The sequence below is a fragment of the Xyrauchen texanus genome, chromosome 40 (genome assembly GCF_025860055.1).
Source record: "Xyrauchen texanus isolate HMW12.3.18 chromosome 40, RBS_HiC_50CHRs, whole genome shotgun sequence".
Lineage (NCBI taxonomy): Eukaryota > Metazoa > Chordata > Actinopteri > Cypriniformes > Catostomidae > Xyrauchen > Xyrauchen texanus.
Window position 1 is genome coordinate 28,312,226 of NC_068315.1, and position 18,615 is coordinate 28,330,840.

At 36.3% G+C, this 18,615-nt stretch overlaps 1 protein-coding gene across 1 annotated transcript; it reads right to left on the reverse strand.

Moving 5' to 3' along the window:
* Nucleotides 1-2,745: 2,745 nt before the first annotated feature.
* dlx4b (distal-less homeobox 4b) lies at nucleotides 2,746-9,137 on the reverse strand. Its single transcript, XM_052112916.1, has 3 exons — nucleotides 8,542-9,137; nucleotides 7,149-7,342; nucleotides 2,746-3,994 (listed from the first exon to the last, which is right to left on the reverse strand). Exons 1-3 carry the CDS (start codon nucleotides 8,861-8,863, stop codon nucleotides 3,743-3,745), a joined length of 768 nt encoding a protein of 255 aa, XP_051968876.1. The 5' UTR covers nucleotides 8,864-9,137; the 3' UTR covers nucleotides 2,746-3,742.
* Nucleotides 9,138-18,615: the final 9,478 nt, after the last annotated feature.

Below are 18,615 nucleotides of genomic sequence, written 5' to 3' on the forward strand. Positions count from 1 at the left end.
ACAACCTGTCAGGCCACTTTGTTCTCTTTAAAACATGATAAGTTCATCATCTGTCTACAATAGCCATATAACTCAAAACTGAAATCATACGACATTTTATCCCCTCTTATGTGTTTACCACTTTAATCTGACGTAGTTATGCCATAGGGTCCATCAAGAAAATGCCTGCTTTCTGTTTGATACAATATAAGCAGTTGTAGTTGGGCCATTTGTAGGATATCTGCTTTCTGTTTGGCTTGTTCATGGTGTGTGGCCTTCAGTTATGGGGTATGATCTAAGCTGCATCGTCTTGGGACACATCACTCACTCAAAGACGCTGGTACACCAGCAGGGCCAAGACTGGGTGTGTGGGCTAACAAGGTCACCTCAGAGACAAGCACATAGCCCTGTGCGCTCTGCCCAGGCCTGAACTGTTGAACTTGAACATGATACTGAGATTTGCTGCACCGCAACACCCTAAATAAAGATAGCCAGGGCCAATCTTTGCCCATTTGACGAGAAACTATATCCAAAAAATTACACTGGAGGCCTCTGCGGTGGCAAATGAGAGTTGAACAGGAGGTCAGCAGTGGTTGGGACATGCACATGTTGCCATGTAAAGACAGGGGGCAGCTGCCTGACACCCTCTCAAAGCTAGCGAGGCAAAGTCCACTGCCTCTAAGCAGGCTTCACTCAGCAGCATCATTCTGCTGGAAATGTAAATAAGATCAAATGAGAGAGGTATTCTTGACAGCTGTGAACCACTGAACTCTCGTTCACCCCAGAAACGGTGGAAGATTCTGGGAACCAGTTTCATCCCGATGAGCGGGCCTTGCCCTTCACAATGCTAGTCTCACCTCCAGGCCCCTGAATCCATTCCAATTTACAGTTATGAGGCATCATCGCTGTATGCCATACACCACAATTAATCTCATTAAACACCTCTAATGCTATCAGATAGTGCTCAGCCATCCAAAACCATTAAAACGTTTTCATCTTCAGCCATCGTCCACCATCTTATCCCTTTATACTCCCATCCATCGACCCATCACTCTTTAGTGCTCTCCCAAATCAGCTTGCTATGTAATTGCCCTATTTGAAAGCCCCTTTTCTCTGCTTGTCCAACATGAGCACCGATTATTCTAATCTTGAGATTTAAAATTGCTCACAATTTCCCTTGTGAGGCCTCTTTAATTCATTCAAATACACTTGTCTACTCTTCCCATGACTTTCATCTTAAGGGAGCAACATAAACTGCCCAAATCGAACTCAGAGATGGGAGTATATAAAGAGGTGCATGAGGATGCTAAAATGAAACCATACATTTGGAACATAAACTACAGGGAGATGGTTTGCATTTACAGAAGTGTGATGGGTTATTCTGTGCGGTTTGTCTGGTGGCTTTGAGCATTACCAATCGAGCGAATCATTCAAGGTAAGTGACTTTATGCCCTGGTTTCTTCTTGTGTTGCTGACATGAGCTGGGTTTAAAGTCTAAATTAATAGGAGGAGAAACTGTTGTGGGATTGTATTGCTGTCAATCGCCAACAGATGTTGCAGAGGCTCATAAATTTGAATTATTATGCTTGATATTCAGATTTAGTGCAATAAAAGCTTTTAGAAGATATTTTTTAATTACTGTTTGACTAAGGAAATCTATTATTTGCATAAGGATATATGATTTTTTCTTGCATGTACACTTTATGTTCATAATAAAATACTCACTCAATAATTTACATTACATTATGACAATATGATTGATGAAAACAGATTTCTCTCATGCTCTAAGAGCCCCACACCATGCTGAATTGTGTTGGCTCTGAAGGGCTCTTAATGACAGAGATGCTTTGTAATACCTCAGTTTAGACAAGGCTATTTAGACAAGACTCAGTTGAGTGAACCGGGTCAAAGTCAGGTCAAGAGGACCTCGCAACCCTCCAGGTGGCATCTTATTACGGTGGATCATAGCAAAAGCCTCACCCTTTATTTTATGACGGTTCATTCATTTCAAGTAGGATAATAAGTGATCTTTAATAAGTTGCTTCTGAAGCGTCTATAAATGTTGACAGGTTTCTTGTAATGTTTCTTTTTTTAATCGGTGTAGTTTTTTTAGATGGCGTGTGAGTTGCCTTTAAAAATGCCTTACTAGGCCTAAATGTAGTAGGCTATTCGTATAAGGTTGCGTTTTCATAAGCAACCATTTATTAAAATACGCCTTCTAATAAACATGCGCAAATGGGGATGAGATGGCAATTATCAATTGCGTTCGTCATTTTATAAGCCTAAAGTGGGATGATTTAAATAAAACTGTTAAAAATATATTGTTCACGGTTTAAAAAAAAAACGTTAAAGCACTGAAATGTACAAATCAGTAAAATTGATATTTATAAGGTTGCATTTCTTGAGTGAATGCAGTCGTGCTTTATCATTCCGAGATTTACCCAATCGATTAAGACGAAAAAATCAAAAAAAAAAAAAAAAAAAAAAAACAGTAACGGAAAACCGATAGGCCTATTTAACGGCGCAGGTGGGGGGCTTTCAACCAAAGCGGTGGGGAAAGCAGATGTTCTGGGGTTTTTGAGATTTAACTAATGTAGAAAAAATATTGCTTTGAGACTGTATGATTAAAGAAGATATTTTAATATAAATTAATTCTTTATCATTCTGCTAGTTAATCCATCCAGCAGCCAGTGTCCTCTAAATTTCATTTAGCAATAAAAGTCTTCGATTTTTCCCCAATATTTTGTTAATCAAATAATTGATTTAATCTATTGTTTTATTGCCACACCCATTATAATAAGGGCAGCCCCTTAATCAAATGAAAAGTCATATCCAACTAATGGGGTAAATCTGCACCTGAAATATTGTGCACTCTTTATCTTCTTCACGTACTGAAAACATGATTTGGTTGATTTAATGATATTGAAGGAAATACAATCAGAAAACAAAAGTACAAAAATGTATAATACTAATAGTTATGATGATGATGATGATGATGATGACGATGATTATTATTATTATATATTGTTTCCAATAATTGCAAGACACCTTTTTATATTAATAATAAAATAGTTTCTTCTGAAAATAGAACATATGTTTCAGGTGACATGATATTTCAAAGAAAATCCTGTTCAGAACCCAATAAAAAAAATAGCTCAAATTACAGTCATTGTCTTAATTATTCATAAATTTCAACCACCAATTGGCCCGCGCGAACTACAAGGAAAGTCCAAAAGTTGCTCAAACTTTTGCACATTTCTGAATGTGTGACGTCATTGCGTTAACTAAATATACTGCTGTAAATAAAACATCTCAGTTTCATTCATTTCGACCATAGCTGCATGCCATTTTTGAGCAATTTGCACTGCAAAAAGACTATTTTATTTGTTTTGTCCTTATAACAATATGTTATAACCTAATAACAACAATTATTATTATTATTATTATTATTATTATTATTATTATTATTATTAGGCCTATTAGCATTCTTATTTAGTAAATATTTCACAATAAAGAAGACTTTCCATACATCCTTTATTAAAGCAAACATTAGAAAATCTGACCAAGTTAGAACTCTACTATTGTGCAATATGGGAGTCACGGTCACCTGCTTGCATAAAGAGTAAAACCCAGTCCTTCCAAACACACAAAGTAATAAAAACCAATGTACATCGTAAAGGAAAAGTCCTTCACAGGTGTAGCTCTACAGATGAGCAGGTGTCAAGACTGAATGGAGTCTCTGGCTCCTTTTTTCGAATTTGAATCACATCATCTGAGGTCTGGGCACAGGATCATGATGGTGTGGTTGATACCAGTGTCCATAATTGTTCATATAACTGCCAGGGTGCATGGATGGCACTTTGTTGGCCATGGAGACCTCCCAGAGCTGCGACAGACCCGGAGAGCAAGGAGAGGATGAGGAAGTGGTGTGAAACATCTCCCCTTCATGTCCACTGGACCCATGTTTCAATATCTTCTTATATTTCGAGCGCTTGTTTTGAAACCATATTTTAACCTTCAATAAAGAGAGTAGAAAATGTGTGTTAAAAAACTTTGATGATATAAAAGATCATGTTTATTTCTAAAGTGTGCTTATAAACAACTAGACCCTAAAGTGTTATACAGCTGTAACAAAATGTCAAGGACAAAGAATAGAACTTCAGGAAAGAAAATGGTTTGAGTATAGAGGCTATCAGGTGACAGTGGTCCATTTTACAGATGCGTTCTGTGTTCATAATAACATTACTGACACTCTGAAGAACTTGCTAGACAGCTCCAACAATCCTTGCTTGAGATGGACTCAGTGACATTACATGCATGCTGTGCAATTGTTCCGCCATGCCATATTGATGAGGGCAGTGATGCATGTGTCTGACAACAACAATCACAGTGTAAAAATAATTTAACTGAAATGACTCCCAGAGAGCTAGTTTGGAAGAAAACACTGTAAAAGTGATATTGTTTTCCCGCTTATTCTGATAAAAGAACAATGTTGGAATACATTTAGCATGGAGTTGCAACTTATTCTTAATATAGCCACCCACCATTTAATGTTTAAAGCTTGTTTATGATTTGGCCAGAACTTTAAATGTCTTTCTTTCATTGCAAATACATACAAATGTTGAGACGTGTCTTAAATGATGTTGGAGTTTATGGTTTGCTTGCACATGTGCTAGCAATGTGGGTCTGACCTCTGTATTCAATTTAGAATCGACACCTTTAAGAGTGAAGCCTTAAATTTTGTCTTCAGAAGGATTTGGCTGAACCACGGCATGAAAAAAAAACCATTCACAGATCCCCTCGCACACTTCTTGTCTGACTCAGAGAGCCCACCTAACATAGTTTCCATAACCTCAGACAATCAAAATCTATGCAATGGTTTTGAAACAATGTTATTAGTTTGGCTGTCAACAGATTTAATAAACACATTTCTTTTTATTTTCAAAGATTGGTTTGCAAAACAGCTTTTATGGTGAGGTGATGGATTCCAGGCCAGATGTTATATGTGTGAAGAGGGACATGGAAGATCCAGAACACACTCTGTGTGGCACTTGCTTACGTGCCTTCAATTATTTTAATGGTTTAAATGGAAAATGGCTGCATAAGATTGAAACTTTTGACACAGAGCCACCTATATAATGAGACTTTTCGCTCAAATAAATGTTTATTTTCAAATAGTCGGCTAAATCTCCAGTGTGAGGGATTCTTTAACAGATGACATTGACAATTTTAAAGACTGAGGCTTAATCAGTCAATTAACCCCTCATAATTGTGGGACAGACTGAACTCATTCTCCATGCCCAAAATGAGGAGCAACCTGTCACAGGATGGAAAGCGTGCAAGACAAAGATCAAGAGGAAGGGGAAAAGTGTGTAAAGGGAGCACAATTTTCACTAGTTCTTCACTAATTTTAACTAATGTTTCATTTTTACTCAATCTTCCCACGTTCATATCACTCAAAAAATAAGTAAATAAATAAATAGAATCATGTAACCAACGGAACTTAAATTCAATGAGATGATTCAGTTTAAAAGTTGTCTTGTCAGCTTTAATTAATAAATTTCCACTGGGACAACATTAATATTTTTTGTTTGATTAACTGAAACTGAGTTCCCAGCATGCTTTGTGTAGGACTTGAGAGTAAATGTGAACATTAAATGTTATTATATGTGTCTATGTGCAAGATTAATATAAAGGGAGAGACTTATTTTGTTGTGTTGAGATTTAGAGGAATTTCTATTATGTTAGTTTTGGGGAATGCCATGTGTGTGTGTGTGTGTGTATATATATATATATATATATATATATATACACACACACACACACACACACACATTTTTCTTATACACTGGTCCTGAAACAACCATATTGTGTTAAATCCATTGCTGCAGATATTATTAAGCTTATGGCTTAACCAAAGAAGAAGAAAAAAATCCTTTGGATGACTGCTTAAGCACTGGGGAAATGTGCTCTCAAACTCACACTAAAGACTAAAAAACACAAACGTTGTGCAAACTCAATGTGCAAACTAAAAATTAAAGTAAAGGTTGGATTAAACAACATCCTGCCTTAACTTTAACAACAGAGAAACGAATCAGCATTCTTGCGTACCTATACATGAAGGACACAAAGTACATACAGTACAGTACATGCCCAGAAACCAGTAATGACTGACTCATCAGGGCCTCGTTTGAATGTTCTCTCGATCTTATGACACTGAATTGGAGCCCCACCTCAGCATAATTACTTTCTGTTAGATTAATTAATTAACACAAAGCCTAAAAAAAATGTGCCGCTAAAATGCGCATTTCCTTTTCGAAATTAATAATGTTTTCTGAAGATCACAATCTTATGGTCTAACCCTCAAAAATACTTTTTTTTTAAATGTATATATATATATATATGCTTTTTAACGGTATTAAAGGATATATGTATACTACCGGTCAGACGTTTTGAAACACTTGACTGAAAAGTTTCTCATGATCTTAAAAATATTTTAATTAATTTTATACACAAAAATATAATTGTGCCACCATATAAATTTATTTAATTGTAAAACTAAAATGTAGTAATTTTTTTGGTTTTTAATTGATGACTTGGACCAAATAATATAGAAAAGCAGCCAATAATTGCCCAACATAGATGGGAACTCCTTCAATACTGTTTAAAAAGCATCCCAGTGTGATTCCTCAAGAAGCTGGTTGAGAAAATGTCAAGAGTACATGTCTGCAAATTCTAGAAGATGCTCAAATATAAGACAGAATTTGGTTTATTTTGGATATTGTTTAGTCACAACATAATTCACATAGTTCCATTTATTCCATAGTTTTGATGACGTTACTGTTATTCTAAAATGTGGAGAAAAAACAAACAAACAAAAAAAGATATATACATATATATATGCATTTCCCCCCAATGTATAGTTATGATGTCATCTTACATGTTAATAAGATGCGTCATACCTGGCTGATCAAGAAAGAGGTCATACTGTAATGCGTATCTCTAATAAACTAACCCATATAGGCCTATCTGCCCTTCTCAGCAATTTTAATGCTTGGTCGGAATGCCATCTCAACGACTAGGCCAAATATGGATCAGCAAGAATATGTGACATTGTACAGAATGTTATATATCGTCACAAACTAACATGAAAATGCTTGGACGTTTACCTGTGTTTGCGTCAACCCCAGTTTCGCGGCTAGATCGGCGCGCTCGGGTAGCGCAAGATACTGGGTCTGCTGGAACCTCTGGTGCAGCGCCTGCAGCTGAAGACTGGAGTAAATGGTTCGCGGTTTGCGGATCTTCTTCCCCTTACCATTAAGGCGAATTTCCCCATCCTCAATGACCGTTGGCTCTTCGTGGTCTTCAGGCATGCAGACGAAATAAAACGATATCATTATAGCAGAGTAAATGATAGCAACATCTGACGTCATAACATATAGGCCATTAGCGTTCAGTCGTGAGAACAATCGTAAATTATAGCGCACTAAACAGAATCACTGTAACTGTCTGCTTGTTTTAGGGGTCACAATGTTTAAGATCTGTAAACCATAATTAACGTCATTTTAAAGTGAGGTTAAGGCTGAAGTTAGCCTACAGGCCTGCATAGCTTGTAAGAAAAACTAAACTTGAGCAATGGCATTTAACAAAGCTATGCTGATATTAACAACGTTATCGTTGGAAGAAATAAATCAGACATAATTTTAATTCTAATTATGTAGGTCTAGGTCATATATATATATATGTGTTTGTGTGTGTGACCTAGACCTACATTATAGCAGTTGATAAACATGTTATTATCCAAAGGTAACTAATACTAATACTAATAATAATAATAATAATAATATATATATATATATATATATATATATATATATATATATATATATATATATATATATATATATATATATATATATATATATATATACTTTTGTTGAAAACGACTTGAAGGACGCATTATTCGTTTTTATTTTTATTGTTATAGGCTAACAAAAGTTCCAAAAACTCGTGTGAAATTGAAGCATTTCGTGAGGAGGACTGAAAAGGTTTATGTTTAAATCTTAAAGACACATTTTTAAGACTTAAGAAACAAAAACCTGAATGACTATGGAATTATTTTATTCTTATTATAATAAATGAAAGGTCAGGACGTATTTTATGCAATACTCAGAGACTTTTATGTTTAACATTTGCAATTGATTTACCTTGACTACTGACACAAGAAACTCGTGTCTGTAAAATTAAATAGACCCAACGTGCCCCTTTAAACGAAATGTGTTCGACTATTTATTTAAAGCACACTGTGCATTGAATTACGCAGACTTGTAGGGATGCAAAAATGCTACTTTTGAAATATTTTATTAAATATTTTATAATTAACAAAAATATGCATTAACAAAAGCTTTAACAAAAAAGTCGTTATCCTAATGTTCTAATAAAAAGCATAAAAATAATAAATAAAAAAGACGCATGTATACATTATTCCATATAGGCTATTTCAGGAAATATAGGGGACGCACTGTAAAATCGTGACTTTTTAGCGTTTCATGAGATACTTACTCGTTTCTTCAGCCCTGGTGTGCCCCAAAGTACTGCCGTGGTTGGTTTGCTGATAGGGCATGTAAGCACTCGGGGCAGGAGCGCTCACCGGGCCAGGGTAGGCGTATCCCAGCGGCCGGCTGTAATGGGACGCGGTGGAAGAGTAGGGACCATCGTGCTGGTGGTGTCCGCTTGAGTGCAATCCATGTACTGGGTAAATACTATGTGTGAATCCAGATAAATGCTGCTGGTTGGTTGGAAGTCCGTGGCCAAACTCTAAAAATGCTGATTTGGAGGGATCGGAACTATTCAGAGCATCAGACATGAAACCCATAGACATCATTGACAGTCAAGTCCATAAAGCCCGATGATGTCTGAGAGCTGCATTGAACGTTCACTGTGCACGAGAGAGACCTAGAACAGGATCCATCTCAAAACGAGCGGGGAGCCAAAAAATAACCACGAACTCCTGAATGAAAATGTACTTCCAAAAGTCACCGAAATGAATCTAGTAGGTAAAAAAGAGAGTATCTTCCTTAAATTTTGTCAAAACCGATCCGCGCAATGCCTATCTGCGGTCACCTCAGGTTCGCGGTCCTGCTGTGTGTTTCTCTGACTCACGCTCCGCGAGCGCGCGCGCTGATTGGTGTGTCACGCGACACCAGAGAGAGCTAAATTAGGTTGATGAACATTTGTCAATGAATGCTGCTGAGCACTGATACTGATCATGTCTCATCATAAACAAATGCAAAACAACAGCTTTACAGAAATCACTTTGTGCGAAAGCAAAACAGAGCTGTAAAATATTGATGTGGGCTAAAACGTAGTGTGAATTACAGCTGTATATAGGCTACCTTTAATATAGCCTATTCGGAATTTAGAAATTTTGCAGTATAGGCTACAGCTATGCAATCGGTGGATGATGATGCATATGAGATAACGGGGTATTTTACTCTAGTAATATAATTTTAGGATGTGTTTATTTTTGAAAGCCAGTTTCTGTATAGGTTGGCTACATCCTTTAAAAACGTCTTGTCTATAGAAAAAAAAAAAAATAGCTATTAAACATTTCCACCGTTGTTGTACAGGAAAATATATGATAGACTATTTCAGGCTTTTCAGCAACATTATAACGATTATGAAGCACAAACGACCCATGAAACAGCAAAACTTATGTAGCCTATTTTAACGCAAAAAAAAAAAAAAAAAATTCTACGATTAACTCTGCCAAAACTACATTCTCTGATCGCATCATTTTATTCATTATTATTATTATTATTTTAATCTGTGATTATGTCTCTTCATTCGGACTGTGTATCGGTTGGTTGGTTTGCGAGCAGTGCGACATTTTCCCGGAATGGAGATTCAAAACCTTATAAATACATTCCTGTATGTAGGCCTATGTGTGATCGATTATAATGGTCAGTATAATTTTGTGATACAGCCTAATTAGTTTAACGCACATGCAGTTTGATCTTAACAAGCCTTTAAATACATGACAGCAAATAGTTTACCGCAATGTCGCACTGGCAACAATGTGCAAGTCTCGATCATTAATGCGTTTTATTAGCCCCATGTCATGTTAAGTATTGAGTATATATTATATTAGGCCTATATAATGTATATACTAATATTGGTTTTCAAAATATTTTTTATTTAATTTAAATTGCGCATTTCTTATCCAGGTACATATAATAGGGAGAATCAGATGTGCATCGCACAAAAGAAGAAAAAAAAAAGAAAAGAAAATTAATAAATAAATAAAAAACAAAAATAAATAAATAAACATATATATAGAGAATACATATGTACTGCATATACTGATGAGTACTATGACTAACATTTAGATTACATTCGCGAATTGATATACCCACAGCTGTATATAAACCATAATTTATTTAAGGACACAGTGTGCATTTGCAAATAATTACATTCATTCATGTATGGCCTATATTTTTCTGAATCCAAACAACAAATATCTCCAAAGATTGGAGACAGAGTAGGTCTAAATAAATAGAAAGAAATAAAAAGGCAAAATAATTCTATAATATTTATTGTTGCTCTTGTCTGAAGAGCCCACAAAGACAGTGACCTCAAAACATTCATAGAGTTTACACTGTTTTGGCCAGGAAGTTTCGACCTCCCAGAATAACCTGCATTAGGTGGCTTTCAATCACACCCTAAAATCCCAGCCATCAAATCTAATTCACTGCATACTGATCCCTACCTCTTTATAAGCTCAAGTTATCAGTCTCACAATCATTAGAGTGCAGCACGTTCCATATGCTGCTTCCATAAGTGTTGTGTGGTTTTGGTGTGCCACTTGTTCATTTTGGTCGTGTTTCGCATTGCAAGTGAGTTTTCTGAGCCCGTAGGGGACCACAGTGGGCTGAGGTGCAAGCCACTGCAGCTCATGGTCTCCAAGTCCAATAGACCAAAACACAGCCACAAATTATTGCCATGGATAAACCACATTCTCTGAAATGATGGCGGCAACATGAAAATTTCACTGTGAGAAGTATATTTTTAAATTTATTTATTTCTGTTTTGCAAGTACAGCAATTAGTTCTTTGGCAAATAATATGCCCTATACGTCCTTTATTGAAAATAGCATAGTAATGAAGGGTAGGATACTAATTAATGTAGGAACATATAGTGGCCCCAAAATATGAGGCATATACGTATAGGCCATGTCAAATAAATTCATTTTGTCTGCATTAGATACAATAATCAAACAAAACAAGCTATTGTTGCAATTAAACCATCTCAAGGTGACATTTAGTGAACGTATGAAGTCAGTATCCTTCAAGTTCACTCAGGTGTCACTGCAGAGTAGCCACAGGTAGTTCATCACATTACTGTAACAGTTACTGTCCTGTCCATACCTCCTCTTAATTTTGAACTATGTCTGTTGTTTAATCATTTAAAAGCTAACAAGCCTTTTTAAAATGCTTAAAAAGTGTGCTTGTGCTATCTTTCTCCAAATTAAATGCCATTCAGTTTGGTATTTGTTATTGGATGCAATGGCAGTCATGCATTTTAAGTATGGCTTAACTGTCCAAATAATTTTTGGGGCTACTGTATGGAAATATCTGCTCTATTAAAACTTAAGAGATGTCCTGTTGAACTGACAGTATTTGATCAAAATCGTGAGCTTGAGAGCAAAGTTGGTGCAGTTCCCCGGTGCCATAGCAGATCCTTGTGAATAGCTGTTGTTATGGTCTGAGGTGTGTGTTAGAGTGAAGAGGGTGAGAAGGAAATGTAGACGCTCTTTAAGGTTGTAATTATGCCTGCGTTATGGTGAAGAACAAAGTGGAGCCCTGGAGTCATAGAGCAGGGATGTGTCCTCACCGTGCCTTAATATACACGAGACAGAACGTTAATAACAATACACCAGAACGTGGCCCAGACTGGCTGGAGTCTATTGCCCTGCAAACGTACGGCTTTGTGAATGTGCGTGTGTGAGACATGAGAAAAGATTGAGAATGTTCATAGGTAAGTGGGTGTGTGTGTGTGCATCTTGGACAGTGCTGTCCTGTTCAGAGTGTCAGCATTCCATTTTAATCAAATAATTTTCATCTTATGCCTCTGGCACCCTGGCTATATTTATATATACTTACTGTATATAACCTAATAAGCTGAATAAACTAGTTATCTCAATTTAATTGAGTAATGGATTCATCATTTACTTACCCTCATGTCATCCCAGATGTGTATGTCTTTCTTTCTTTTGCAGAACACAAACAAAGGTTTTAGAAGAATATTTCAGATATTTAGGTCCATACAATGCAAGTGAATGGGTGCCAACATTTTTAAGATTCAAAATTCACATAAAGGGAGCTTAAAAGTAATCCATATGACTCCAGTGGTTAAATCCATGTGTTTAAACACAATATAATATGTGACAGGTGAGGGTGAGAAACAGATCAATATTTAAGATTTTTTTATTTTTATAAATTATCCTCCCTGCCCCGTAGGGGGCGATATGCAGGTAGAATATGAATCACCAAAAACAGAAGAAGGAGAAAGTGAAAGTGAAGGAAAAAGGACTTAAATATTGATCTGTTTCTCACCCACACCTATCATATCACTTCAGAAGATATGGATTAAACAATCAGAGTTGTCTAGAGTACTTTTATTTTGCCATTATGTGGATTTTGAAGTTTCAAAATGTTGGCACCCATTCACTTGCATTGTATGGACCTACAGAGCTGAGATATTGTCTAAAAATCTTAATTGTGTTCTTCAGAGGAACGTCTCACACACATCTGGGATGGCATGAGGGTGAGCAAAAGAGAGAATGTTCATATAGAATGAACTTGACTATTTATGTTAAAGTAACTTCATGCAAGAAGACTTAACTCAGATTTTGTTTTACTTAATTTTAGTTGAACTGATTCAAATGTAAATTATCAAAGCTTAAAAAAAACAGATTTGAGGTAAATCACTAGAATACCTAAGTTGCACAGACACAAGGGTAACTGAGATACAGTTAACAGGGTCCAACTTGACCAAAATAGACACAGATCTCCCTAATGGTGACATCACAAGGGACAACAACCTATATCACCCTATATGGTTGACTTGGTTGATTCTATAGAGTGTACACCAATTATAAACCATCTTTTTGTGTCTATAAATATAAAGGTGCGATGAATCCAGGACATGGCACAGGATACAAAATTCTAAAGTTAGTAAACTGTGAGACTGCATCAACACTACTTTAGCAAAATGTCACAATGTTAGTTATTGTTATAAATGAAAGGTGTTATACATGATTATCGAGAATTTTGACAATTTTTGTATTTCATGTCCCTGCTCTAAAACAATAACAATAACAATAACAATCAAATCAATGTTAACGGAATATTCCCAGTTCAACGCAAGGGTCAGTTAACAGCATTCGTTGCATAATGTTAATTTCCACAAAAAAGTAAAATAAATAAAAACAACTTAAACTTGACCCTCCTTTAATAAAAAGCAAAAAACGTGGTTGCAGTAAGGCACCAACAATATAAGTGAATGGGGCCAGTCCATAAACTCTAAAATACACACAGTATAAAAACAATAGCAACAAGCAAGGGCATAGATTTAGCTTGAACATCGCTAGTTTTTATTATTGGGGGGTTACCTCCCCTCCATCCCTCCTGGAATCTACGTCCCTGGCAACAAGAGATAAACATCAAACTGTTATATTTTAACATGATTTAAGTGTGATAAAATTACGCACTTACCTTATCTGTATGAAATTACATCCAATATTACAACTTCGTTGTCATGACTACGAAACACTGTAATCCTGGTACTGGATATAACTTTACATAGAAAAGGTTAGTAAGCGATTTCATGTTAACACATACTGTTATGTGTATGTCTTGTGGCTGTACTATTGAAACTACGTGCATTTTAGTGTACTGACTGGTCCATTCACTTCCATTGTAAGTGCCCCGCTGTAACCACTTGTTTTTAATAAATCACTGGTTGCTTTAAAAGCAAAATTTTCATTGGCTGTCTACTTGCTTGGGTCTTGAAAATAACAATGTTTACACCAGGATTTGACTTCTTCCACACATGTTTTGGCCCGGGGAGATTGTGGTTCAGAGGAAGAGGTACTGTAGGTGTGCTTGTAGGATTAAGATTGTTAAACTGTGCTCTGGGCGACTGCTTTCTGTAGTACACCCTCAGGACTCATTCCTCATGTGTAGACAGTTTAAACACCATAGTGCCTCGCGGTTTCATCCTGAAGATCACCCATGACATATACATTTGTTTTTTTGGCAGGAAACGGTGCATGATGTTTTCATATTATGCATATTATTGATCAGTTAATAATTGTGCAAATTAGCTGATTTTCTTCAGGTATACCGCCACACGTTAACTAAGTATTTCTTATGAGATAATCACCCCAAATCATCAAAGAGCTGCCTTCAACCCTTTTGCCACTCCCTGTACATGAATAACTCAGCACTGCTCTGTGTCACAATGTTACTAAGAACGGATTAAACAGTTAAAAATTAATGTGAGATGATGACAGATGAGAATAAGAAGGTGGAAGGATAATTACAAGGAATCATTACAAATTCCGAGGCCTTCATGAAATGAAACTAATAGAAGCTAATTGAGAGTAGGTATTTATGGAAATCTTATATAAATTTTAACCCTAATTTTCTGTTGAGATTGACTATACTGTTTTTATTTTTGAGGTCCAAGAAACCGCTATGATGTACGTGTAACAATAATTAGAATGATAATCCATTTTAGAAAGGTTTCTGTTTGGGGTCAATTTGACCCCAGAAACACAATGTAGAAAAGTTAAATAAAATAAATCAAAGTGAGCAACTGGCAGTGGTGTATTGCTGCAGTGTATGAAATAATCGAAATACCATAAAGACCCCAAGTTCAAATCAAGTTCAAATTGTTTACATTGCATACAATTAGTTTACAATCAGTTCTTATAGGATTAGGAAAAGTCATGTGGTGTCAATCTGATACTTTATGTTAAGTATAGTTTTGAGCTAGTAAAATATTATAGCGATAAAGAAAGCAGCATGTGCAGAAAAGAATATTGCAATCGCAGTTTGATCGACAAGTTAAAACTCAACCTTATTTAAATTCTATATGTATTCTTGAATAAAATGTAAGCTTTCCAAACACAATTAAACAATTTATTGCAATTTTGATCTCTATATTATCCTAATTCTGTAAAAACAAAACAAATTAAAGCCTTTTTCTAAGATCAGTCAGATGTTACACTGAAACTAGTGAAAATGTCTTAATTGTAGGCCCTTATGGTTACCTTCAAATTTCATTATGCGTCTAAGTCCGCTTGACACTTTTCAAAATACTAATGATACTCTGATGGGATTTGATATCACTCTACAAATGTTTTGAAACTCTCATGTTAGGTAACCTAAACATTTTATACATGTAACATCTAAATTAAATTTGTATTCAAATCAGAAGTGTTTAATATGACTGAATCAATTAAACTAATGTTTAAGAGTCAGCTCAAGTAGAAATAGCTCCTTAAGGTGACAATTTTTACTTTTTACATTGAAGAAAGCAACAGACACCTGCATAAGTGAGAAAAATAATCACATAAGCGGAAGGCAATCTTTCCTTTTTTGTGGGAATTGCATATGTATGTGTCTGGTTTTTGGCTTAGGCTCTGAATTCATCACTAGAGTAATTGTTGCCAGACAGAAATGTGCATGAAGGAGCTAGAATCTCTGCACGAATGACTTGACCAACTGTTTAAATGTTTGTCTTCGAGTGTGTATTAACTGACCACTGTTTCTGAGATTAGACAATAAAAATGAAAACCAGGAGTAAAATAGTACATATTTGATTACTGAAGTGGTCAAGTAGATAATTTAGCCTTAATGATGCCACAAAGTAGAAAACCCACAAAATGCTAATTTACAGGAATGTGTGCAGATGTGAATATGAATCAAAATCTAATAAAAAAAAAAATATATATATATATATATATATATATATATATATATATATATATATATATATAAATAATGAACAATTATGCACATTTTAATGGCAAGTTTGAAATTTCATCCAAGAAAAAAAATATTCAGATTCATTTGAAAACAAAAATACAATTATTTCCAAACCCATTTCTAAACATTGTGATGATTTTCATTTCAGCATCAAATTCAGCAGCAACACAAACTGAAGGACTGGATGAACATGAATAAAGCAAAGAAAATAAGAGAGAGAAGCAGAACAAGAATGACAGACAGATCGAAGTTTTAAACATTCACATCTGGACAGCAGAAAAACCGAACTCAAATGAGTAAAAAGCACCATGAAGCTGTTTTCTGACACTCATCTACAACCAGCAAAAGACACATTCCAGAGGACGAGACGACACTGGGGAGGGGGTGTGGGCTTTTTCCACTGTAAATGTCACCATGTACCACAAAAAAAGAAGAAATGAGCTCAGATCAGCTAAGAGCTGTGGTCTAGGCGTTGCAGCAGCCGCAGATGTCTAGGAGATGCGTCTGGGAGGCTTCGGTGCGGCTGGTGGCAGAGATGGCACAGTTCAGCTGAGGTCACCAAAAACAGGCCAGCTGGAATGTTGTGGGGGGGTGGCCTTTAGAGTTTGCACAGAAAATGCAACACTACTGCACAATATGTGCTAGCTACTAGCCTGCTACAGTACAGTGGTACAGTTAAGGGTTTAACTGGACACCTTGGAAAGCCACACTAAAGTAAAGAAATTATGACTGGAATACTGTATATTCCAATTTTATTCAATGAATGGGAGTAACACAAGGCTTTTAGCAAATGAAACATCAAATGTGACCACATTTGTTGTTTTTGTTACAGTATTATGACTAATTTACCATGATTGAATGTTGAATTTTGCCTCTAAATACAGCATTTTACCCTGTGGAGGTTGGGTGTTGAGGGTTTATTGGAGCATCAATGCAGCATCTGTTGAAAAACAATGGTATTTTTTAGATCAGCATTGAAGAAGTATCTGAAGGAAATGGCAGAGGAAGTAGAAAAAGATAGGATACTGACTGTGGTTAAAAAGGAAGGATGAAAAGTGGGGTGTGCAGAAATGAGAAAGTAGAAATAGGGAACAATTGAGATACAGTATGTGGTGAGGTAGCATGTAGATGAGGAAACGGGTAGGGAGGAATCATTCACACAGTGTGAATGTAAAATGGACTGAGATCCTATAACATTTACGTTACATTACATTTACATTTATGCATTTGGCAGATGCTTTTATCCAAAGCGACTTACAGTGAAATTATTACAGGGACAATCCCCCCGGAACAACCTGGAGTTAAGTGCCTTGCTCAAGGACACAATGGTGGTGGCCATGGGGTTAGAACCTGCAACCTTCTGATTAACAGCCCTGTGCTTTAGCCAGCACGCCACCACCACTATAACAGGTAAAGTGCACCAAAAAATATCTGTTTTTGTGGAACCCAGCCCACTTTTTATAATATAATATTGATGATTATATGGCTGTATTTAATGTTAGATTGCAAATAGCTTTACACATTACCTAATAAAATTAAGTAAATTGGATAATGTTAGACTATTCATATTGAGTCACATGACACCATGCAAGGTTCGGACATGTGAACGGCGAGCTCTGCTCACTTTGCTAGTTTTAATACTTTTTATGTCATAAACTGGTGAGATTCGATACACCTTGATCCTTATGACAATATGTCAAAGAATTCAAAATTCTCAGGCTCTGGAGACTTTCTAAGACATTTAAGTGCTCAAGCTGATGCCCCAGAGCAGCAGGCTGCAAGCTCGGGAGCTGATTTGGCCAGAGAAGTGAGGGAAATTCGGCAAGAATTGTTGAAAGTGTCGGCAATGCTGACGATGGTTGTTGCTGACTTGGAGGATTTTCCTGTAATACGTAGATCGATCACTGCCATGGAGACGGAATTAAATAAGGTGGTTACAAGAGTGGGGGATGTCAAGAAACGGATCGATTATCTGGAGTCATCGGACAGGGAATTAGCTGCTAATCCGCTAGCGACCAAGGTGGATTTGGAGCGCTTCTGGGAGAATTTGGAGGACTTGGAGAACCGTAACCAGCAAATAACATATCACTTTTGCAAAATCCTGAATTTCAACAAATGTTAAAGGCTGAAATCAATGTTTATATGGAGACCAACTGGTCCTCAGAATCCTCTGTGGGCATGGCTTGGGAGGCACTTAAGGCAGTTCTTAGGGGTCGGATCATACAGTATTCCTCATTCATCAAAAAATCCAAAGCACGAGAACTCATGGAGTTGGAAGGGAATATTAAAAGTGTTGAGGCAGAGCTGAAATGCCGAATGTCATTTGATTGCCTCAATTGACCCGATTGAAATACAGATATAATACTAACTTGTTGCAGAAGGTGGAGTATTGTCTATTCAGGGCAAGACATATTTTGAGTCGGGGGACAAAGCAGTGAAGCTTTTGGCTAGATATATAATGTAGAGAGAGTCTTTTTCTACCATTCCCTCAGTGAAATCTGCTGTTGGTGAAACATTTACCTCAGCCATTGATATTAATTATGCTTTTAAAGAATTCTATCTTGATCTCTATAGTTCCACA

What these genes read in the sequence shown, in the direction of transcription:
- dlx4b (XM_052112916.1), bottom strand. Translation starts at nt 8,863, where the DNA reads ATGATGTCTATGGGTTTCATGTCTGATGCTCTGAATAGTTCCGATCCC. An exon ending in CACCAGGGCTGAAGAAACGA is followed by an intron (nt 7,343 to 8,541) that starts GTAAGTATCTCA and finishes GCATGCCTGAAG; the next exon opens with ACCACGAAGAGCCAACGGTC. An exon ending in TGGGGTTGACGCAAACACAG is followed by an intron (nt 3,995 to 7,148) that starts GTAAACGTCCAA and finishes TCTTTATTGAAG; the next exon opens with GTTAAAATATGGTTTCAAAA.